Raw genomic sequence first — 24,643 nt, 5'->3', positions numbered from 1 at the left:
TAACTAAGTATGGTTTCACAGTGACCTCTGTATGATCCCCTTTGACTGTTTTAAAATCTTTTGAAATTTTTGACAAATTTCCCCAAAATCAAGTTCTAAACGATATCTTTGACCTTGAACCAACTTTGAGATTTTTCAGAGGGTCCCTGGAATGTCTCGAAAGAGTTGTTCCTGTCCCTTAAAGAAAAAAAAAAAAAAAAAAAAGATGTTAAACTAATTAAGCTTCATATATTAAATTACATGGGAACCATTGTCAAAAGAATAGTAATAGTAAGCTGTCTTTTTTATGTTGTCTTTGTAGGTATTTATAAGTATTCCAGAAATTATAAAACATTCCTAGAAATTTGGTGTATCCTCATTACAATGTTATCATTTGTAATTCTGATTATCTTAAAATATTGTGTGTGTCACAGAAATAACCAAATTCCTTGTCAACTGCATTATAATGAACTCTCATCTGACCTTTAGCCATTGACATTTTTAAGCCTTTGTCACTTAAGGTTATTGTTTTTATGTTGTTGCAGAAGTATTTCTCCAAAAGTGTTTCAGCTTCAAAGAAATTTATGAAAGGATTCTGATAAGCACTCTAAAATACAGTTTTGTTAAATTTCAAATCATACCACTGAAGTAAGCAATTACAGAACTCCATGGGGGGAAAACTGATGGCTTCATAACACTGCTAACAAAAGATCAAAATCAACACAAATTGGTTACATGGGCTTGAGGAACTGATGAGGAAGATTTTAATTTTTATGACTTTTTGTTTAAAATATTACCAGTTCTTTAATCACATGTTTTCCAAACATAAGAAAATCTGTTCTCTTAAGCTGTGACTTAGAACAATTTAGCAGAATATATCTTAATAAGCAAAGACAAAACATCTTTTTCTCCTTGCCTGATCCCTCCAGAATTTGAAAACCCTCTGGGAGTATTCTTATTTTCATGGCAATATAGTTATTTGCCTAAGTTCAGTAAGAATCTCTTCATCTTGTAACAGGACACAATCTGAAACGTAGGCTATGTCACCAAAGCTTTGATTGGAATATCATATTTGGAGAATGATGTGCACAAACTCAGATATGACCAGATAGCTTTAAGGAACTAAGATTGACTCTATGAAGCTAATAAAAACCCCTTGGAAAAATCAGCCTGGCACCTTACTCATAGGGTTCCCATCAGCTTTGCCAGGTGAATGAGGTTACTTTCTGGCAAGTATAGAAACCTCAGTATATTTGGTAGACCTTAAGAAGAGAAAAATTAACCTGAAACTATAGGTATTGCTGGTGACGTCTAATGGCAAGTCATTGGCTTGACATCCTCACATCAAGAGGCTTTTAGAGTTCAATATGAGATTGTTTTATAAAGAGTTCCAGCAAAATTGGGAGGTGCCTAGGCAGCCCAGTCAGTTGAGTAACCAACTCTTGATTTGGGCTCAGGCCATGATCTCAGGGTCATGAGACTGTGCCCCACCTTGGGCTCTGCCCTGAGTGTGTATCGTGCTTAAGATTCTCTCTCCTTATTCCACTCCCAGCATGCATGTGCTCTCTCTCAAAGAAAAAAATTCCAGAAAAGCAGATTTAAAAGAGCCTATATGATCAATCACTACTTTTGCTATAATTATGTAAATAATTAGGTTAAATTTATTGATATTAGATTTTATGAACAGATTAGTCTGTTTACCTTATTACTTTGATTAAAATAGGGATTATAGAGAAAATTATGTTTTAATAATATAAATCTTTGTGAATATCAAATTCTAGTGCGTTAATTGTCCAAGGTTTTGTTTTCTATCTATAAATTGGACAAGAATCCTAAATTCTTCCAGTTTTTTTTTCAGTATGCGGCTAAAATTCTCCAAACTTAAAATTGTCCTATCTGACTTGGAATCATTAACAACTAAAATTGTCCTTTTCCCTAAGCCATACAAGCTAGAGTTGGACAATTTGCTATGAACTTCAGAGAAAACACAACAGTTTACGTATAGACAATAATCATACCAGTTGCTGGGTGACCACCTAGAAAGATCACCAAGACATTCAAACTACAAACCAGGAATGTCTATCAGAGAGCCTCTCCCTGCCCTCACTCCATCTGAGGATGCTTCAAGCCAGACATCTAGAAATTTTCTTGACTAGCTGCCTTCAGAGCTCAGAAACTGGGATTACAGTCTAATCATTAACCATTTTTTTCTTTTGTTTCCATAGGAATGTCTCTTATTAAAAATCTAACAGGGGCACCTGAGTAGCTCAGTAGTTGAATGTCTGCCTTTAGCTCAGGTTGTGATCCCAGGGTCCTGGATCAAGTCCAGCATCAGGGATGCAGGGAGCCTGCTTCTCCCTCTGCCTTTGTCTCTGCCTCTCTGTGTCTCTCATGAATAAATAAAATCTTTAAAATGAATGAATGAATGAATGAATGAATGAATAAAACCTGATTGCACCATAAACTTAGCTTTGGGAGTCCATCTGCATCACCACCTCCTGAAATGAGACACAATTATCTAACTGAACACATCTATTCTCAGGAGTAAGAGACTAGTTTAGGGAAATGGAATAATCTACCAACTCAAATTCTGGACTGTCAAACTTCTTAGCAAAATTTTATAGGTGAGACTGAAGGGGGTTCAGAATGAGTCTCCCCAGAATTTGTCACTTTGGCATATAGATTATTTTGAGCTGAAGACAATCAAGACCCAAAAGACTCAAAGAGCTTTTTTACTTCCCCATTAACTGCCTTTAAGAATTTAGATTCAGACCTGGTCCAGGAAGAGAGCTATCACCAGAGATAACTGTAAGAATTATAGGCTAGGTGTGGTAAGCTAGGGGGAGCTCTGCAGAGCCTGTTTGTCCAAATTCCTGTGTCCCACTTTTTCTGTGTAGCATGACATTTACCAAACTTTTGCTCTTCCCATCTTCCTAATAATTGTCTTTCCCTTCTTTGAAGCTCCAGATCCCTATTCCCTTTCTCCTTGGTTTGGGATGTTGTATAAGCCTCGACTGCTGGACTATCCTTGAGCTACTTATGTTTTTGTGGGACTCCTTTAATGAAATTATTTTCTTTCATTTAACTAATAGACCAGCCCAAAGAACCGGGGGGGGGGAGGGGGGGCTGGATTTTTCCTATCCCTATACATCTAAACATAGAGATTTTATATTTCTTCCTTCCTTTATTCAACAATTCATTCATTCATTCATTCATTCATTCATTCATTCACAGTTTAGAGTGGAAAATAGCCACTAAGAGAAAAGGAATGGAAGATCTGATCATTTACGAAAAGAGTAAAAAATTTCTGTAGAAAGCAATTTAAAGCAACACTGTCATTATGTATTATGAACAAGGTGGTATCAAACTGCTAAAGCACAACCACTTACTTGATCAAAGCCTTGGATTTTTATTTACAAAACCCAGAGCTCTCTTAGGACTTTAAAGTAGGGCCAATGTAATCAGAGTAAGACTCTAAAGGTATAATGCAGGATGTCTTTCCAACTCTAAGAAATGATTTCCAGTGGCTCTGAATAACTAGACATCATCACTGTCCTTTACTATTTCAAATAAATATGTTCGAGTATGTTCTGTATTATGTGAATCTCACGTTCTGTTTCATGTGATACCTATAAGCTAGTCTGTTCAAATTCCAATTCCAGCTTTTTATAAGTTCAGCTGTGATCTATGGTTCATTCTGTTAAGTCTTCTCCATAATCCCTCCGTTCCATATTATATATACACCTTCAGTGCTTCCTTCCCTCCCTCACATCCTAACACCTTCATTTAATCACTTCTTAATCATTTGCCTGAAAAGTAAACCCTGCAGTCACTTATTGTTTCCTTCCAGATGCTGCTGTGGAATGACTCCCCATGGGCTTCACCTAACATTCCATCCATGTTCATCTGGCTGTGCAGACTGTGATTCCAGCACTCTAAAGCTTTTAAGCTCTTTCTTTCCAAGAAAACTCATAGCTAACACCATTATTTCCTCACAAAAACAGCTAACATCTGCAGACTAAAACATCAAAACAAAGAAAAAACTTTGTGCACAGCTCTACTAAAGTTGGATGCAAACTTTATCAGCCATTTTAGGCAGTAAATCAATGTTCTTTTTTTCAATTTCCATTAAAAAAATAAACCATAAAGGCTGATTTTCAATTTCCCCTCAGAGGAACAGTTAACAAACAGGTTACATGCAATGACTAATTAGTCTTTATTCCTTCCAGCTAAGCAAACTAAGCTTCTATTTGGAAACTCAATCTCTAACAAAATTTATCAGGTTGCTCAATAAAGTTTAATTTTATTCTACACATAACTAGTTTATTTCAGCAGCATTATTTATTCAATTTATTCAGGGAACAAGTATGCCAACAAACCACTTATTCTAAACTAAAAGTATTCAGTGTTTATTAAAATTATTGTTAGGACTCTCATATTAATAACTTTGAATATAATTAAACTGTATTCTTATAAAATCATTTTAAAAACTTTGATCATATTTGTTTTACAACCTCAGTTAATGGAGATTCTTTTTGGAAGTAAGGTCTTTATAATACAAGACTAAGACAAAGCTCAAGCCTCATCATTCCAGCTGTTTCCTGTATAGATCATAATGGCCTTTAGTCATGGGCAATTCCTTTAGATCAGTATTTCTCAAATTTTAATGTGCATGCGAATCCCCTGTAGAGCTTATTAAAACACAGTTTCTTGGGCCCATCTCCAGAGATCATTATTCATTAGGTCAAGCTGGGTCCATGAATTTGCATTTCTAACCAGCTCACAGATAATGGTGATACTATTTATTGATCCAAGGACCACAATTTGAGAACCAGGAGTCTTGTTTAAGCCAACTTAAAAGAAAAGCTATACGATTACATTTAAGAGCCCATCACTATCAACTACAAATTCAATAAAATCCCTCTGCCAATATAATGTAAAAATAAAAATTAAAATCACAATCTTTATATTGATCTCCATTCTAATTTCATAGCATGAATAGCACTTCCTAACTTCCTCTTTTCAAATACCATTATTTCATGTCTAAATGAAAATGATTTATCTTTCCTCATCGGGACCATTTCAAACTAGTCTTCCAGCATATGCTAGAGTAATTAACAGATGAAATTTTAAACCATAAAAGCAGAATCTCAAACAATTCCACAAACTCTATAAAGTTTTCAAGTCATTTGAACATTTTTCTACCTCCCATTAAATTTTTGGTGGTATTTAGAAATACCAATATTTGTAACATCTATGTATATTACAGCACACGAGAAGAAACATATATGTAGTCATTATGTTAATGTTGAACAGCTTGAGAGAATGGGAGATGGTTGCTCAGGAAAGGCCTCAGGATCTGCTGCCCCCACCACCAGGCCATCGGGCTTCTAGGGCCTCTTTAGAGTCCTTGAGGAAGGAAAAAGTTGGAACATCAATGGTTGACTTACACAGGTTTGGTGTGGCAAGAATAGATCCTACTGTCCAAAGTGACGTAATACCAGATGTAATAACTCATAGTGGTTCAAGTTTGAAATAATATAGTGAAATCTCAAGGACACTAGAAGATGTCAGTAGAATAACTCAAGCAATCAACTATAAGGCAGGGGGGATAAATGAGAGGCACTGTGGAAGATTCTATATAATTCGATTTCTTGGGGATCCCTGGGTGACTCAGCGGTTTAGTGCCCGGGGCATGATCCTGGAGTCCCAGGATCGAGTCCCACGTCAGGCTCCCTGCATGGAGCCTGCTTCTCCCTCTGCCTGTGTCTCTGCCTCTCTCTCTCTCTCTCTCTCTCATGAATACATAAATAAAATCTTTAAAAAAATAAAAAATAAAAAAATAAATCAATTTCTTCTTTTAAATGCCCACTTTTCAGTAGTCTCTCCCAGTTTTTCTTCTATCAGTCTCAGACACATCTCAATTGCTCCAGCTCCTAATTTCTCTTTGCCCAGCTCATCATTTCCCCTGAGTGTTCTGACTCCAAAAAAAACCATGCTTTGATATACTATCATTTACCCAACAGTAATAAATATGAACTTACATATATTCATAGACCTAAACCTACATACATGAAGATGGACATTCATACTCATAAACACATTTGGACATGGATGGGGTGACTTTCAGTGAGTAGGTATATATGCCTGCACATGATGATAAACATAATCACGGGAACAAGATTATGAGCTATAAATGTTTGTCCAGATGAAAATTAGAGCAACTAAAATGTGTCAGCACTTGGAAAGTATCCAATGTTTAATTATAAAGTATCAACTAGGGTTGATAAAGTGTTAATATGTGCTTATAGGGATGTTAAGGCCAAAATGTGAAAAATAAAACACATACCCTACAATCCAAATATAATTATACTCTGCCACAATAGTAATACAAAAATAACAAAAGTATGTAAGAATATGCTTTGTTTTTCTGGTTTTCAACTCCTGTGGTCTTTATCATCTATGAGAATTGTATATGTTACTAATGATTAGGCACAAATTTAATTTTTCACACACAGGATTTCTTCCTAGAAATTAATGAGGTATCTATTTTCTAGCATGTCTCGGCCCATTTTTATTATTCCCTGGCATTTACTTCCTCCTATTCCTATTAGTTAATGGATAAGTTCTCCAACTACATTAGGAATACGAAAACAGAAGAAAGTTAGTACATGGAATTTGAGTAATTAATTAATCTGATACCAAGTTTTGCCTGTGGTTTCATCAAAACTAGTTATCAGGAGTTCATACAAAATTCATAACAATAATCATTTTTATTTCCCTTTACCAACAGTTTAAAAAGAAGCTGCTACTCCTCTCTTGCTTTTGCTTTCATTAGTAAAAGAAAAGTCGTGTCAAAAGTCATGAGGCTTGGGGCACCTGGGTGGCTCTGTGGTTGAGCATCTGCCTTTGGCTCAGGTTGTGATCCCAGACTCTGGGATCAAGTCCTGTATCAGGCCCTGCAAGGAGCCTGCTTCTTCCTCTGTGTATAGCTCCGCCTCCCTCTGTGTCTCTCTCATGAATAAATAAACAAAATCTTTTAAAAAAAGAAAAGTCAAGAGGCTTGAGGCTTCCTCTGGGGTGGATCGGGCAGCCATACAGCTTGATCCTCCCAAAGAACAAAGTCAGCCCCAGTGGCAAGAAAAAAGGAGGAACTACAGCAAGAGGCCACCTCAACTTTCCCTACTTCAGCATTGCTTCTTAGAACTGCTAAGCAGAAATGGGAAAACAGCAAAGCAACATGAAAGTGCATCTGTGATGGTGTAAATTCAACTCAAATGTTCAGTCATAATGTGACTGGTTTCTCATTTATTTCTCAAATGGAAACATCTTGAAGATTTTCTCTTAGGGATACCTTGTAGGGCTAGAACAACTGCCTTGTGGTTATGTGATTATTTTTTCTTTCTCACCCATTACCTTTTTTTTTTTTTTTTTTTTTTTTTTTTAAGATTTGTATTTGTTTATTCATGAGGGACACAGAGAGAGAGAGAGAGGCAGAGACACAGGCAGAGGGAGAAGCAGGCTCTATGCAGAGAGCCCAATGCGGGACCCAATCCCAGGACTCCAGGACCACGCTCTAGGCCAAAGGCAGGCACCAAACCACTGAGCCACCCAGGGATCCCCACCCATTACCTTTTTTTATTCAATGATTAATTATATACAATTTGTTTCATTATCTTTACTTTTTGACCTTCTGTATCAAACAGAAAATTCTTGCTTTCTATGCTTCAAACAGCTCAGGTCTTACTAATAAGGAGTTTTTATTATCCTCACAATAGAACATCAGCACATTTTATGTGACCAAGTTTTTTTGTTGTTGTTGTTCCATTTATTTTATTATAGTGTGGTTTTCCTCTACACACTACAGTTTTGGATGACCACTTAGAAAAAAGAATAAAGATGCAGTAGTTGAAAGAAATAGATTTTTCCAACAAAACTTAGCCAGGAACTTTCAGGTGTGTGAAGTCTACATACATAATATTTGGTATGGATATGATGCATTTTATATAAATCAGACCTTTTTGGTATGACTTTAAGTCAACTGTACTTGCCCTAAGTTTTTTTTTAATACTTTTAAATTCATTTATTCATGAGAGACACAGAAAGACAGGGAGCGACATAGGCTGAGGAAGAAGCAGACTCCGTGAAGGGAGCCTGATGCGGGACTCAATCCCAAGACTCTGGGATCACAACTTGAGCCAAAGGCAGGTGCTCAACCACTAAGCCACCCAACCACTAAGCCGCCCAGGTGCCCCGTACTTGCCCCAAGTTTAATCTAGCTACTGAAAAACTAAGAAGGGATAGATTTCTCAGAAATATCCTATAAAACCATCAGTAAATGAAGGGCTGCTGTTAGTTAGGTACAGAGCAAAAGGGGAAGGCTGTGAAAGATTTATGAAGAACAATGGCATCATTTTAAAGAATCTGAATAACTTCTCTCTGAAATAAGAATGATTCATTCAGCTTCATCCACCTCGGTTTTTAAATACTGGATCTCAAAATGAACTAATGAGGGAAGATGAGCTATAATCATCCCAAGTCATTTGTAACCAACTGCAGTTTCCTTCCTTAAAGTGATAGATTAATCTAGAACCTTACTGATTATGTTAAATGAAAAGAAGTTATAGTAAATGAGTACAAACAATTTTCTTATAATTGAAGTTTGTACTGGTCAATAGACTGACAGGATATAGCATGAGAAATATTGGCTTTTGGACCTATATGGATTCAAGTCCATTGTCTCTCCTAGTTATGTGGCCTGCAGAGATTTTTATTAACTCTGAGCCTCCCTCAACTCCTATTAAAAGTGAACATAATGGGATCTTTTTCACACAAATCTAAGAGTTCAGAAGTTAAATAATGCCCTTAGCAAAGTCACTGGAATAAGTTGGCCATCTGGCAAAGAGTGGCTGCTGATACTGATGCTGTGTGAGGGGTACTTGGGTGGCTCAGTTGGTTAAGCATCTGCCTTCAGCTCAGGTCATGATCCAGGGATCCTGGGATGGAGCCCCATGTCAGGCTCCCTGCTGAGCCTGCTCCCTCTTCCGCTCCCATTGCTTGTGCTCTTTCTCTGTGTCAAATAAATATTAAAAAAAAAATCAGTGCTTTGTTAATTCTCAAGTTCTTGTTAATAATACTCTATTAACAGTTGATGTAGCATTTTGTATCTCTTCTATTCTCTCATTTGTCCTATTTGGTAAATCAGTTGCAAATTGAGAGCAGGAAGGCTAAAATAATACTATTGCCCCTAAATAATAATTTTTGATTAAGACAAATTATATACATTCTATTTAACAAGTTATCACTATTCCTTTCTCATCAAAAGGTCAGTATCTGTGTACATTCTTTAAAGGCAAATAGATATTTAAGAGATCTACCTCTCTAGAGATGAGTATTTACAGAGGCTTATGTTCCATCTCCCTTAGCTCGTTCTTTCTTTCAATATTTTCTAGAGCATACATTTAGCAGAATTATATTAAATATTAAAATCATGTCATAAGGGAATGGGGACTAAGTGATAGCAGACATTCATGAGTCAAACTCTGAATAACTACATCTGTTACTCCACAGGTCTTTTAAACACAGCCCTAAAACCTAGGAAAACAGAACTCCAAATTGCCCTCAACTTTTATATTTGACCAGGTCCACAGATTTCTATAAAATGCAAGATTTGAATGGTGCCACAGCATTTTTAAAAATCTGAGAATTCTCAGTCCTTAAATCAAAATTCTCAGAAAGTAGAAATTGTGCCTAAGTAAAATAAGATTCATATTTTGACTTCAACATCAACCTATGTGATCAGCTTCTATTTCACAGTGAAATAAATACAGATTGAGGAAAGAATTTAAAAAGTGAATGCCAGACTCTGTACACTCAGTGGGTTACAGATGTATGAGAGTGGTGGCAGAGAGCCACTCCACTTCCTTCAAGATCCAAAAACATTTGGAAGCAAGCCCCAGAAGGAAAGACGTCTGACAGACATGTTCTCTTTGGGGTTTCCTGCCTCCTTGTTTGCCAAGCTTCCTAGATCCCATTGCTTGTTAATAAAGTTCACCAAAAAGACTTTATGAAATGCTGATTTCATAGAGTGAAACTTATATTGAAGGCGTTTTTATGTAGTCGAAGTTTCCTGACATCTGCATTTCCCTACTTCACAAATCCAAGGAAGCGTGACTTGGAAAGTTAACGAGCATAAGGTGACATTTGATGCGCTTACTATCAGTGGGATATTCAGCCCAAACACTGAATCCAAAACCAGAGACCATGGCTTAGACACTGCAATAGAGAAGCTGCTTCACCCTGAGGGTATTATTATTATACCCGTCAATGTTTCTACTACTTCTTCCATAAAACAGAGTCCTGAGAAGATGCATATTGTACACCGTGTGAATTAACTCAGTAAAAACAGAGATATGGGAAGTGACTGAAAAGCTAGATTCTACCTTCATAGCCAGGAAAGAAAAAAAAAAATTAGCACCTGGATTTAAAAATTGACATTAGAGTCCAATATGAAAAATAATACAGTACAGCTAAAACTAACTCTAGTTTACAAAAATAATATTTTTGATACTGCTTTTGCCAATCATAAAGTCTGTTAATTTGGCTGAAAGTACCTGAAGTTTGTACTGTGGATGCTTGCTGTATTTAACACATAGAAACAATTTAGCTCTATAAATATTTTTAAAAGACCTGAGTATGTAGGTCTCCTGGATAACAGAAAGGTAAATAAAATATAGTTTCGTCTCCTGAGAAGATCTCAATCTAGCACTAAAAATATCATGTATTAAATATAGAGATACTTCAATCTTTTCAAACATATTTGGTAGGAAACTACTTCAATGCGGAAGATGGAACTTCCAAGCACTATACAGGGAATGGGGCTGGCAGTGGGGGTGGGTGGGAGGGGTAGATAAGCAAAATACTCATGAGATTCACCACTTGCAAAACATAAGCATCCATCTTCAAATCAAACATAAAAAAAAACTAAAAAGGCAATTTTTAAGATTAGGGCCTTTAAATTCTTTTTCCATGTAAGAGACAAGAGACCAAATAGAGGATACAGATGTAGGTTGACATGTATATACTCAGACACAGAAATATTCACAACTAAATGAATAACTCTCCATGATTTTATTAATTCTGCCCATAAATCTTCAATCATCTTATTCTGACCAGAAATCTATCCAAATCCCATTTGACCTCAAATCTACGTCCAACACAAAGACTATTATCATCCTCACAGACTCCCCCAGCACTGCATTAAAATGTATTTACAGGTTTATGTTTTTAACCAAGTCACAAAGAAGGAATGCAGTAAAAAGCAGGATTCAAATAAAAAGCAGGATAAAGAAATGAGCTTTCAGGAGACAACAATGAAAAATGAAAACATGGCTGAATAGTGCCATTGGGACAGAAGCTCTAGCGGTTCTATCTCCCCTTCTTGCCCACCATGCTCCTTAACACCTTGCCAGCACCAGAGAGCCAGAGCACAGCCCTTCCTCTCTCTAAACCAAGGAAGGAAATATCATTTCCTCTTATCAAAATCCTGCTGGGAACAACTCTGGTCCCTTCATCACTATGTAGAAATAGCAGTTTTTGTTTACATTTTGTATTTTTCAGAGAGCCTTCCCACTACTTGGCCTTCCTTTACATTATTGCTAGGCCTTCATATAAAGAAGAAAATCTAAAAATATAAACATCTATAAACTTGAATAATGTTCTCAATTATCTTCACATAAAAGTCTTTATATAAAGTCTGATTTTAGAATGAATGTTTCAGGAGCAAGATCTGCTAACCAAAATTATTTTCTGAAGAACAGAACATAAAATTTGGCCCCAAATTGGTCAGATGTAGAAGATATGAAACAACACCTGAGTGTTCATTTAGGAATGAATTCTGATCTCTCAGAAAAGGAAGATCATCCAAAGGGGAAGATGGCAAACTTCTGGTAATTTAAACATAACTCCTGCCTGCTGAGTATTATGAATAGGGTATACATTGTTGAAAATATGCCAATGTTGAAAAATGTCCGCGGTTTCTTTAAAGCATCCCCACATAATTGTCCATCAAGAGTAACAAAAATCAAATATCCACTGGCACAGGAGGATAATCTGGATGCCAGAGGCAGCTAAGTATACAATAAAAGAGTCCAAGTCCTGCATTTCTATGTACTTATCTTTTAAGTATAGTCTTGACCAAAGAAAATATTTCCAGAGGTTAAATTCTGTTCACCTGTGTAACAGGCGATTTGCATCTCCCACTTAAACCAACAAGAGAGACCGGCAGGAGAACCCTGGGATTCTATATGTTGCTTTTATTATTAGGGCTTCAAGCAGACTGGACAATCACTTTCAAATCAGAATTTCTGTTAATAACAATATTCCCCAAATATATGATTCTGCTTTCTCTCTCTTACTATGATCTGTTCCATGACAGTGACCCATAAAGTCATGGTTCTGTCTAACCCCTTAGTTGATGAGGAAAAATAAAAAACAAAAATAAAAGTTAAACTTGGAAAGGGATAGGCAAGGAGAGAAGAAAGGGTCAGGGAAAGTTACAGCACAGAGTGAATAAGCATAAAGAAGGCCAAAAGACTTGGAGGAGCTCACAGCTAATGAAAAAAACAAGAACACAGAGTGGGGGAGGGAAGGATGTGAAAGCCAGCTGGAATAAGAGAAAGCAAGAAATACAGGAGCCAACAGAAATCCAAGGACAGAAAGTATTGGAGATTGAAGGGAACAGGAAATTTATTGGAAACCAAGTTGTTTTTCCTTTTGTATCCAATGCAATTCTATTCCAGGCAGAACTCTAGTCTCAACCTCAAAGAGGACAGAAGGGAAGTTGAAACTCATAGGAGTCTTTCCTGGACAGCAGCCAGGAGCTCTGGAAAGATAGACTAGAGAAAACATGATATGACAGCAGACCCTCTGAAAGCAGATACAGGATAGAGGGATGGCAGTCTCAGCACTGGATTTTCAAAAACAAAGCAAAAAAAAAAAAATGTAAAAAAAGTGATAGTTTTGCTCCATCTCAGAGCTACTGAATCAGAATTTCTGGTACATTTAATAAACACCTCAAATGATTCTTATCACCAGAAAAGTTGAAGAAACACTGACATATTAGTAAAAATTGGGGGCTCTGAAACTAGAAGCTGCCTGAATTTATTTCTGAGCTCTGCTATTCATTATCTGTGGAACATGAACAAATTATTTTACCTTTCTGCATCCCCATTATTCAGTTTATAAACTGGGTTGTTGGGAGGATTAAATGAGTTACTATACATAAAACAGTTAGGCAGTGTCTAGTACATATTGAACTCTCCACAGTGATAGCTACCGAACCATAAAAGTACTCTGAATAGAGAACTCATACAAAATAATGTATCTTAATTGGTTTAAAAAATAGGAAAAAGTTATAAAAAGTCTGCATCTTAGATGCAGTATGCATAGGATGAAGTACATGGGAGCGTTCTTCCAAATGGTACAGAGACCAAGCCACAACCATCAGGGTTTCTGCTCTTGGTCTCTGCATTCACATTTCTGGCATTTCTCTTTGGAAATCAACATGTGAACAACCTTGACAAAAAGCTTTCTCTTTTTTTTCTTTTTTCAAAAGCACATATAAGTCAATTCAAATTAAAGGAGACTCCAAGATATGGAGTCTACATGCTCGAGAGAGAAGGATGCTCTTGAAATGCAGTAAATCTAAGACTTAGCTGATACAGAGATACCCAAAGAGAACCACATCCATCACAAGACTGTTGAGGATCAAACACTAGGTAACCCACCTTACTTCACAATCCTGTTTTCTTTAGTCATTTCCCTATATATTATTCCCAACAACCATCTATTTCCTCTATAGAACCTCATGTAGTTCTCTGCCTTTCTAGTTATATAAAGATTCAAGTTCTTTATTTTTCCATTTGGAAACTCAACCTGTAGTCACAAGCTCCATGACATTCACAACCCTTTTCCTGAACATTCCCATCATCTTCTGGCCTTAAATCAAGCCTTGATCACCCTTATGGAAAGCACTGACTGGTAACTCTCTCATGTAGAGGTTGCTCAGTTTTCTATAACCTTGCTTAATGACCAGAAGTACAGATGGCATCTGCAGTTTCTATTACTTCCTGAAAACTGTCACTCTTTATTTGTACAATAATTCTTGCTCCTCTGAGATCCATGTGATTTGGCCATACAGTCCTTTAGCCCTTTCTGAGGACTTATATCCCTTATACATCAAAGCCATTAGAACTTAGTTTGCCATTGTTTTCTTAACCCGAAATTTTGATATTACTCTGCAGTGTACTTAATGTCATGGTGAACCTTCTATCCAATAATCAACTTCCACTGAAATTTACTGAATCTTACTTTAGCTGAGCCATTAATTCACATGGTTATACAAAGGGCTTATTATTGCTTGTGACTGCTCACTGTTTAAGATTCTGACCACAAATATTTTCAACTTTCTAACTTTGTTGTGCCCATGACTATAATCTCTGGCTTCATCAGTACTACAAGTCTCTGGAATTCTACTTCCACCTACCTGTCAGATATTTTTTGTTAACAAAGAGAGTCTTGAGAGTGGCAATATACCTAGTAATATGTGGAGGACCCATGGTGTAATAATAATGAAACAGACTTTCTTCAAGATGAATGATGGGATCCCTGGGTGGCGCAGCGGTTTGGCGCCTGCCTTTGGCCCAGGGCGCGATCCTGGAGACCCGGGATCGAATCCCACGTCGGGCTCCCGGTGCATGGAGCCCGCTTCTCCCTCTGCCTGTGTCTCTGCCTCTCTCTCTCTCTCTCTCTCTCTCTCTCTGTGACTATCATGAATAAATAAATAAAATCTTAAAAAAAAAAAAAAAAAAAAAATGAATGAGTTCACTCTGTGAAATACATGGTTTGTTCCAAACAAGCATATCAATTTAAATATAAAAAAATACCAAGAAGTACAAATAGCCTCAAAAATAAGTATAAAATGGTGAGGCTATTAGATATGGCAGAAAATAAACATATCAATAGTTATACATAATCACATATAATCAAAGGTAAATCCACCTAATTAAGGATAGACACAATCATATAAACATATTAGCTTTTTAGAGACACAATTTAAAATAAAATGACAGAAAAATGGATGTGAACTGTCTTAAAGCACTTATTTTTTTAAAAAAGACAAATAATATGAGCTAAATGTTCAAATTAAGAAAATTAAAATGTAAATTCAGAAAACAGGGAGATACAATTTTTTTTTCAAAAAATAGAAATCAGTTGCTAGTATGTCATACAAATGCACAAAGATACAAACATACACATATAGGCAAGAGGATCAAGAAACCTACAAAATCCTTTTCAAATAAACTGATAAAATATGTAGACTTCTATAAAGGCTTACAAATCAACAAAAAAAAAGAAAGAATGAACCAGTAATGAAATAAGGCAATGTAAAATATTAAAAAGAAAAAGTTAATGACAATAACAAAATTTGTTCACCAACTTCATGTCCGAAAAAAAAAAAAAAAACAGATCTGAGATAAACTTCTATCAATAAAGACCAATTATGAAGGGACTATGCATTTAATCATTGCTTCATTCAACAAATTTTACTGAACTATGTCACACGGAAGGAGTAGTTATACTGCCTCTCTAAAGCCAGATTTTGAAGTTGAACATAATTTTTCTTATTTTTAAAATATTTTTTCTCTTTCATAATTTTTATTTATAGTGAAAACCATTGGGATAGTCTGTTTTTCCATGAAGTATCACTTTCACATGAAGCAGCCAATCTTTTAATTCTGTATTTGAGCTTTAAATTATTACTCCATGCAAACTTTCCATTATAAGATAAATAAGTTCTAAAAATCTAATGTATAGCAAAGTGATGAATACTATATTATATACTTGAAATTTGCTATAAATGTAGATCATAGATATTCTCACCACACACAAAAAAATCATAATTCTGTGATGTGATTCAAGTGTTAGCTAAAGCTAACACGGTATTCACTGTGCAATAATTAAGTGTATCAAATCTGTATACCATAAAATTATACATTATATGTTAATTATATCTTGTAAAGCTGGGTAAATAAATAGTTCCTCTAAACAGTTTGCATATTATCTAGAATGTAACTGTCTCAAAATGTTTGTAATATGCTAAATTAATATTTTAACTAGTTTGTTCAGTGAATTTCTGTGAACAACCAGAAAATCTGGACAAAACATTAATGAAAACTTTTGTTTGACAGCCTTAGAGAGTGGCCAAGGTAGTGAGTACTTAAGTGGCCAATATGCCATGCATAAGAAAAGCAAAATGGTAAGACCCACCCTGCCATGACTTCTTAAAACATCTGCCAATTCTACATCAACAGTTGAGAAGATCATCAGAGCTTCTAGAATTCTTAGGGGCTGTGGAGAAAATACTTTGATTTTTAGGCCCACCTAGGAGGAAACACTCTGGTAAATACCCTAGGCTTTTTAGTTAGAACCCCTGAATAGTGACAAAATAGAAGTAAGGATGAAGAAAAAAGACAAATCCTTACAAATAAAGTAGACCCTGACTCAAATCAGCTAAATATCTGATTGGCTTAAGGTAAGATATGCTTATACTTGCTAAAAGCTAAAGATAACCCTTTCTGCATTTCATACCTGTTAGAATGTTTACTTTCAAAAATCTAAGAAGTGTTAAAAAGGATGGTGTGGGGGGTGGATAACACACCTGTACTATTGGTGGGAATGTAAATTGGTGCAGCCCCTTGGAACAGTATGAAGGGTCCTCTAAAAATTAAAAATAGATCCAGCAATTCTACCTCTAAGTATCCAAAGGAAAGGGAATCACTATATTGAAAAGGTACCTGCAGCTCCATGTTCACTGCAGCATCATTTACAATAGCCAACTTAAGTGTCCATCAATAGATGAATAATAAGATGTAGTATATATACACAGGCTTATTTTTCAGCCATAAAAAAAAAAATCCTGCAACTTGTGACAAGATGTATAGATATTGAGGGCATTACCCTAAGTGAAATAAGCCAGGCAGAGAAAGACAAATACAATAAAGTATCATTTATACATGGGATAAAAAAAAATACTCATAGATACAGAGAACAGATTGTTTGTTGCCAGAAGTAGGCGGAGGGGCAAACAAGGGGAAATGAGTAAATAGGGGGGAAAAGAATCCTTTATGGAGAAGGCTATTTTGAGGACTTTCAAATTATGTCTATAGTTTTCATTTCAGGTGTTGAACAGACATTCAAAAATCAATAAGCATTCCAAGACAAAAAATATATAAATCAGACCAACTAGAGATACAAACATTGGAGTTATCAGACATGGAACTTAAAATAATTCTAATATTCAAGAATTCATGACAAGATGAAAAATCATGGCAAAGAACAAAAAAATGGCTTTAAAAATTACATAGAAATGCATTAACTCAAAAATATAAAATGAAACACAATAAATTAGATTAACAGCAAATTACAACTGAAGAGAGAATTAGTGAAATGGAATACAAGTGAGAAGAAAATATTCAGACTGATGGAGAAAAAATATGAAAAACACAAAAATAAGTGTAAGAAATAGATGGAGCATAGGGAAAGTTCTAAGATTTTTCAAATTATAAATTCAAATGGAGAGATTAAGAGAGAAAGAAGCAATACTTATGGAGAAATGGTTGAAATTTTTCCAAAACCTATGAAAACCAATAAAGCATCAAGCCATAGATCCAAAAAATGCTACAAACTATTGGCAAATGCAAAGATAGTTAAATCTAGATACATCATAGTCATACTCCTGGAAACCAAAGACAAAGAGAAGACTCATTACCATTAAAGAGGCAAAAATAAGACCAGTGCTTCATTGTCTCTTGCTTCCATTGTATCTACTGAGAAATCTATATTTTGTGCTGTTGTCATGCATTTTAATTCCTTATATGGAATGTATATCTATGGTCAATATTAACTTATATTTATGCTTATTATATGTATATATGTATCAAAATCAATGTAATTTCAAACAAAACTGAAAAATCATCAGATTTTCCCTAAAGAATATAGTAAAAGAACTACTAGCTGAAGGACAAGAATTTCAGATGGAAAAATGGAGATAAAGGAATGAAGAGCAAAGAAATATATTCTAAACATAAAAAGTATATTAACTGTATACATACATATTACAAATATAACAAAATTAACATATACAATATAAAAAGTAGAAGTCAGTAATGAGGCTTAAATACTATATTTGTATGTTTAATAAGTTGCAAAAGTACCAATTTACATATTTTAATAAGTCCAGGTCATATGTTGACATCTTAGAGATAACAACCAAGAGTGCAGTAAAAATGGTATATAATTAACAAGCTATGGCAGGGGGGAAGTGAATAATAAAAATATGCCATAAAAGGAGTAAAAGTGGAGGAGAATAATAGAGAAAAAAGTACACTTGAGACAAATTAAAAAAAAAAAAAAAAGTGAGATGGTACCTTGGTTCTTTTCTAAAACTTCCTCCCCAGTCATCCTATTTAGTAAATGTACTAACAACTGCATAACTGTAAACTAAAAAGTATATAGTCACATTATCCTCTTATTAAATTTATTCAGAAATATATTTAGGTTAGATTCCTGAGAACTTTTAACATCAAATACTTTTTTTGAATCGTATTTTTTTCTGAGGGCAAATATAACTTAAAGGACAGGATATAGTGTACTATAATTTTAATGTCCATTTATAATTTTGCTTTTATACATCACTGCATTTAAAATATTATTTGATTTAGAATTTAGACCCTGGAGAATTTTATTGTCACAACAGGGTATTAATATATGAAAAAAAAAAATTAGCTATTGCCTAAACAGCACTTGGAAATCAAAAAGAGATTGCTTTACCAGTTACCTTACATTTAATCAAAATCTTAAACATACCAATTAAACCAGCTTCTTCATATGCATTTTAGAAGAGACAAATGGAAAATACAATAGGCTTAAAAGATAGCTTGAACTATAGGATGATCATCAATTTTAACCTCCTGCAAAAAAAAAAAAAAAATCTTCTGCAAAATCAGTGTTATTAGCAAAAAATTAGAGACTCAAAGAATTTAATCAGTGGAGCTGTAGTACTGTACACCTTGTATTCACACTGATCCATTGTGTATTGGATAATAAATTGTTAAACTTCAAATACATGAATATTTACATATACACATGCCCATATTTATTTTTCAACCTAATCATTTATCAGGGATACATTATTACCTCACCTGTAGACTAAAATTTTAAGATATAGCCAGGATATTGCCTACACAAACTCACACAATGAAGTGGTAGCAGAAAAAGATCTAAGTTTCCAATCTTCCATTATCTCACACAGGATTCTTTCAAAATGTAATATTGTATCTTCCCCAATGGTTACCAAATTGTTTCAAATCCCAGGGGTCCTTCTCATGATTCTTTCTGCCAGATTTTACAGTAATTGGTTAAGCACCATGCTATCTCATCACCCCCCCCAAAAAAAAAAACTATTTTTAGCTCTTCTTCCCATCAAAGCCTGACTAGCTCCTGTGAGATGAAAAGGTAAGAGAGTTGACAATATCCATCTTCTATCACTAAGACCAAACTGTATTGATCTCAAGTATTCATTCTCATCACACTAGGATTCATTTAACTACTATTTATTATTGTACCACAATGTACCAATCACTAATTTGGCAAATGCTTCAAAGAATTTCATGGTCCCATAAACAGCAGATAAACAGTAGTTAATTCGTTCATTCAGAAAGTATTTACTGGCCATGAAAAACTAACCAGACATTCTGTTAGTTGCTAAGAATGGTAGATCTCTCCCTTACTTTTATGATGCTTAGATTCTGGTAGAGAACTACACAACAGATAATCACAAATATAAATATATAATTCATATTATATATAATGAATTGTTCATTGAGCCGTTTAGGAAACAGGAGTTGCTTGCCTTAAGAGTCTAGGAAAGATTTTTATGAGAAAGTAACATTTGTGTTGAGATCCACAGGGTGAACAGAAGTTAATTCGTTAAAAAATAATCTTCCCAGCAGAGGGGAAAACAAAGAGAAAGAAGAAACATTACAAAGAATTCAAAGAGGGCCACTGTGGCAAGCAAGAATAAGAAAATATCTTAAGTTGATGTTGCAGAGAAATGCAGTAAATACACCCTTTGAAGCTTCAGAGACACATTGAAACCTTTGGTATTCATTCCTGAAAGTAATGGAAATGAGTACAAAGCTGTAAAGTGAGGGGGAGAGGGGGAACACGGCAGGGATCCATTCAAAATACAGACTATCTCCCAACTAATTATATAACCCTGGGTTGAAGGACTCCAATTGTTTAGTAGTCCACAAGAGACAGTGCCATTTTAAAATTGGCAGTAGCAATAAAGTTGGAGAAATTGATGGATTTGAGAGAAATTCAAGAGGTAAAATTGCAGAACTTAGTGACACTTTGGATGAAATTAAATGAAAATAGGAAATGAAGAGCTGCTGCCTCCTGAGGAGCTCCTGCCTTGTGGCATATAGAACTGAACAGATTGTGATGGTATTCCTCTGACAAGAAATACTGGAGAAGGTGTGGGGTTGAAGGAAGGAGAAAGCGAATCCAATTTTGAAAATGTTGAGTTTGAATTGCTTTTGAAATATCCAAAGTGATAATGTCCAGTGAGCAGCTGAATGATAAAACTGGAGCCTAAGAGGGAGATAGGAATATAAACCCAGAGAACGCATATATATAAATAGCAACTGAAACCCTGAGTGTGGATAGGAAGTCACAAGGAACCTGGTCATTAACCAGACAGGGATAGGCCACTGAGTCAGTCTGGTTCCAGACCAAGGAGCCAGAGAGGTACGGCTTAAAGCAGTTACAGGTGTTGTTTAATGGAAGCCAAGGAAGACCAATTTCAATGAGTCAATGTCAGAAGTCAATGATACAGAGTTCAAATAAGACAAGATATAAAAAATTACCATTCAACAAGATTGGGACTGAGACAGAATTATGCATAAAATGCCATGGAAGCACAGAAATGTGGGCATTAACTCTGGGTAGGGCAGAGTTGGTAAAAAGAAGTGACATTTAAGCCGTGTTTGAAAAATGAGTAAGAGTTTCCCAGGCAAAGAAGTCAGGGGATAAAATGGCAATATTTAGTGAAGGAATAGCTATTTCTCACACTCCTAGTCATTTTTTATTACTTTGCTTCCACATCTTAACAGGGCAGACATCCTCACATAGCAGCCTAGCTTCCATCAATGCCCTCACAGTCCAAAAATCAGAATATGAGAGAGAGAAAAACAATGTTAATACAGCAACATCATGGAGTCTCAGAGTTAGGGAATAAAAAGAGGATTCCTGATTCTATAACAAACTATGAAAAAAAAAGTTGTAAGAGCAAAAAGTCAAATTAGAATGTAGAAAAATTAAATAGACATGTGAACATATGAGAAGAACTTTCCCTCTCATGCGCTCTCAGCAACAGGCTTTGAGCCAGATGACCATGGCTATCTTTTAAGTAATGAGAAACAATGTATTTTTAAGATTTTATTTATTTACTCATGAGAGCCATAGAGATAAAGAGGCAGAGACACAGGCACAGGGAGAAGCAGGCTCCCTGTGGGGAGCCCCATGAGAAACCATCCCAGGACCCAGGATCACGCCCTGAGCCAAAAGGAGAGGCTCAAACCACTGAGCCACCCACGCGTCCTGCAGTGTATCTTCTGACTGGTTTTGAAAGAATCCACAAATGCTGAATTCTGATTTGCAGAACAAAGATCACAATTTCACACGTTCATAAACTGAGAATACACTAAATGTAAAACTACAGGAAAAAGGATACCTAGTATTAAAATAGTTGACTTAAAGCCACGTAGTCAAATTATGTTCACCCACTGAAATAGTATAACTAACACAAGTCATTATTCTGCTCACGAGATGAATCACGGATAAACATTTTGCATCCAGCAAAAATAAAAAGAGTCCAACCCCTAGACTGCCCCTTCCTTTTTCCATGCTTTAATGTTCACATAACAATAACCACTGTTCCTATTTGGCGAAATTTTTAATTCTGAGCTCTTTTAAAGGAAAAGCAAATTTCTTTTTTCATTTACCTGCCATTGGTCTGAGATGCATTAAGCTGCAAACACGTAGACAATTAAGTTGCCTATTGCCTTAAAATGGGCTTTCAGGAATCACACGGGAATAAATTTTGGTTCGAAATTGCTGGTCCTTACAATCTTTCCCCCCAAGCTTGTTCAAGTGCGTCGAAGCATAAATGCATTAGGAATAATTAAGGATATGCTAGATAATTTCACCCTACGATGTCTTCCTAGCCTTATACATTGGCGTCACGCCTTTTCCTGCCACCCATTGTCCTCTTTGTCACACGGTACAGGGAGGATAAAATAAAGATAATAAAGGCACTATCCCTGGAGGAATGGCTACAGTTAGGCATGGAGTATAATGCAGCCCCTCCAAGAGAAAAGCAGAAGAACCCGTTTCCTCTAGGCGTCCTGCAAAAGGCTGTCACAGGTAGAGATTCTGCTGGGTCTGAGCTGTGGAGGCGGGTCTACGTGTTCACGGCACAGAGATGATGGGGAACCTTTTACCAGGTGAGGCCTAGCCAGACAGAAGTGCTGCAGGGAGGGCCCTGGGGTGCGGTGGATGACATAACCGGGAGAGAGCAGCCGGCTGTGCGCAAAAGGATGGGGACGCCCTGGGCCGCGAGGTGGTACCTGCGCAGTGTCGAGCGCCCCAGCCACTGAATCCCCGATCCAGAGATGCTCCCGGAGAAGCTGCTGGTAGCTGAGGCAGTGCTTCACCGCAGATGGCACATTCCCCATGGCGCGGCCCGCGACCGCAGGCGGGAGCCGGGAGGAGAGGGACGCGGAGCGAGCTGCGCCGGCCCGGAGCGCGCCCCTCCGGGCGCAGGCGGCGAGCACCAGCCCCGCTCCGCGCACTGCGTCGGCGCCGACAGGGTGGGGAGCGGGCGGCGGCGGCGGCGGCGGCTGCGGCGGCGGCGGCCGCGCCCGGGCAGGGAGCGCGGGGAGCACCTGCGGCGCCCGGAACGCGGAGAAGCGGAACGGAGCCCACGGACGCCCAGGTGTGGCGCCTCTCCCTCGCTGCGCCGGGCGTGCGGGGCGATCCGCACACGCCCCACTGACCGGCTTCTCACCTGGTTCAGAGCCTAAGCGAGAAAGAGGGTGCAAATAAAAGGAAGGGCGCATGCGTTTCTGTGCCGGTGAGTCTGCTCCTTTCCAGCTGCAGGATTTCGTGCTTAGTGTAGGGTTTGTCCAGCGTTGGACTCACTCGCGTAGGTGATTGATGACGATCAGCTCGATTTTAAACCGTCTTGAGCCCGTCTGCAAGGGTAAAATACAGCTCTAACAAAGAGGAAAATAAATATAGAGAGCGCTGCAATGGCAGAGATGTCACAGATAACTTGGTGTCAGTAAGTCGGTACTACAGGTTAAGCACTGAACTGGAATTGAGTTGCTTAAGAGATGCCCGACTCAAAATTGTTGAAGCCCTAAAAAAAGGCTAAATTCATTGGAACTAAAAGTGCTACATAAATCCTTAGGGTATTAGAAGAGGAGTGATCTTTGGTGTGGAGGGGATTGGGAAGATGGCCCTGGAACAGACCTTTTCCCTACCTCCTCTCCTTCACAGGCATATTTACATCACCTGGACCCACTCTAAAACTTCTCAGAGTGGGTGCAGCAGCTTGCAACTGAAAAGATATTCATCAAGAAGAGTCTTGAGCAGCCAAGCATGCATGGCCAGGCATACCAGTCAGCTCTACTGGTCCCTGCAGCAAATAGAAATCAGAAGCTGGCTGATGTTGCACAACCAGATGAAAGGATCCAAAGATTATCTTGTAAAACATAGTACAAACATACTTAGAAGTAATTTAACACTCAGATTAAGGAAGCAATCATTACTACTTGGGAGACTGGTGAGACTTCCATTTGCCATAGAAACAAAGCAGTTAAGGACAGAAAAAGGCAAAGAAGGGGGGAGATATCATATAGATCCTTAGTGGAACAGCACTGGAAAGGACAAAGAGGATAAGGGGATCATAGATCTCACAGCTTTGACCAAGGAGCGTTAACTTGGAGAACGTGTCCTGAGCCCTACCAAAGTGAAGTCATGCAATTATTGGATGTCTTTAAAACTCCTAAAGCACGCACACAAAATCCCAATTATGATTTACCTGAAAGTGACTATTTTATAGGTGTGTATTCCTAGGGTTAAATCCACTCTGTTTTGTTTTTAGCAGAGCTCGACTGTTAATTATTTTTCCTCCACAACTGTAATGCATTCAGGTGGCACCAATGCCTATTACCTTTTTTTTCCCCTCCCTGCTGTAATACTCTAACAGAGAACAGAGTTTTTGAAAGAATTTAAAAGGACCGATTGGAACGACAGTAAACAAGGTAATCTTCAGAATGGAGTCAGTCCTTCAAAACTTGAAATAGTTTTGACAATTCATAGTGAAGCCTAAACTTTTGAAGAATATGACTTCTAAGCCAGATACTGTATGTTCCTTTGCTATGAAAAACACCTAGAAGTGAACTTTACTGCTTAATAGTTTGCTAAATAGGAAAGTTCTTCAGAAAATGTCATTTCCCAATCAGTTCACCATAGT

The 24,643-nt window shown here is 36.9% G+C and overlaps 1 protein-coding gene across 6 annotated transcripts in view; it reads right to left on the bottom strand.

Annotated features, from left to right (window-relative positions):
* Positions 1 to 22,959, bottom strand: part of HMGCLL1 (3-hydroxy-3-methylglutaryl-CoA lyase like 1) — a 199,049-nt gene extending 176,090 nt beyond the window's left edge. For 2 of the 6 annotated variants that reach the window (XM_077903584.1, XM_077903583.1), the window contains exon 1: positions 22,731 to 22,957. In XM_077903584.1, coding sequence (XP_077759710.1) covers positions 22,731 to 22,838 — 108 coding nt within the window. In that variant the 5' untranslated portion in view covers positions 22,839 to 22,957. Of the gene's footprint in view, positions 1 to 22,730 lie in introns of all 6 variants that reach the window. The other 4 variants (XM_077903582.1, XM_077903585.1, XM_077903581.1 and 1 more) reach the window with 3 other exon arrangements.
* Positions 22,960 to 24,643: the final 1,684 nt, after the last annotated feature.

Source organism: Canis aureus, chromosome 7 (genome assembly GCF_053574225.1).
Source record: "Canis aureus isolate CA01 chromosome 7, VMU_Caureus_v.1.0, whole genome shotgun sequence".
Lineage (NCBI taxonomy): Eukaryota > Metazoa > Chordata > Mammalia > Carnivora > Canidae > Canis > Canis aureus.
Note: the sequence above shows the minus strand (reverse complement) of the source record. Positions and strands in the feature narration are given on the sequence as shown.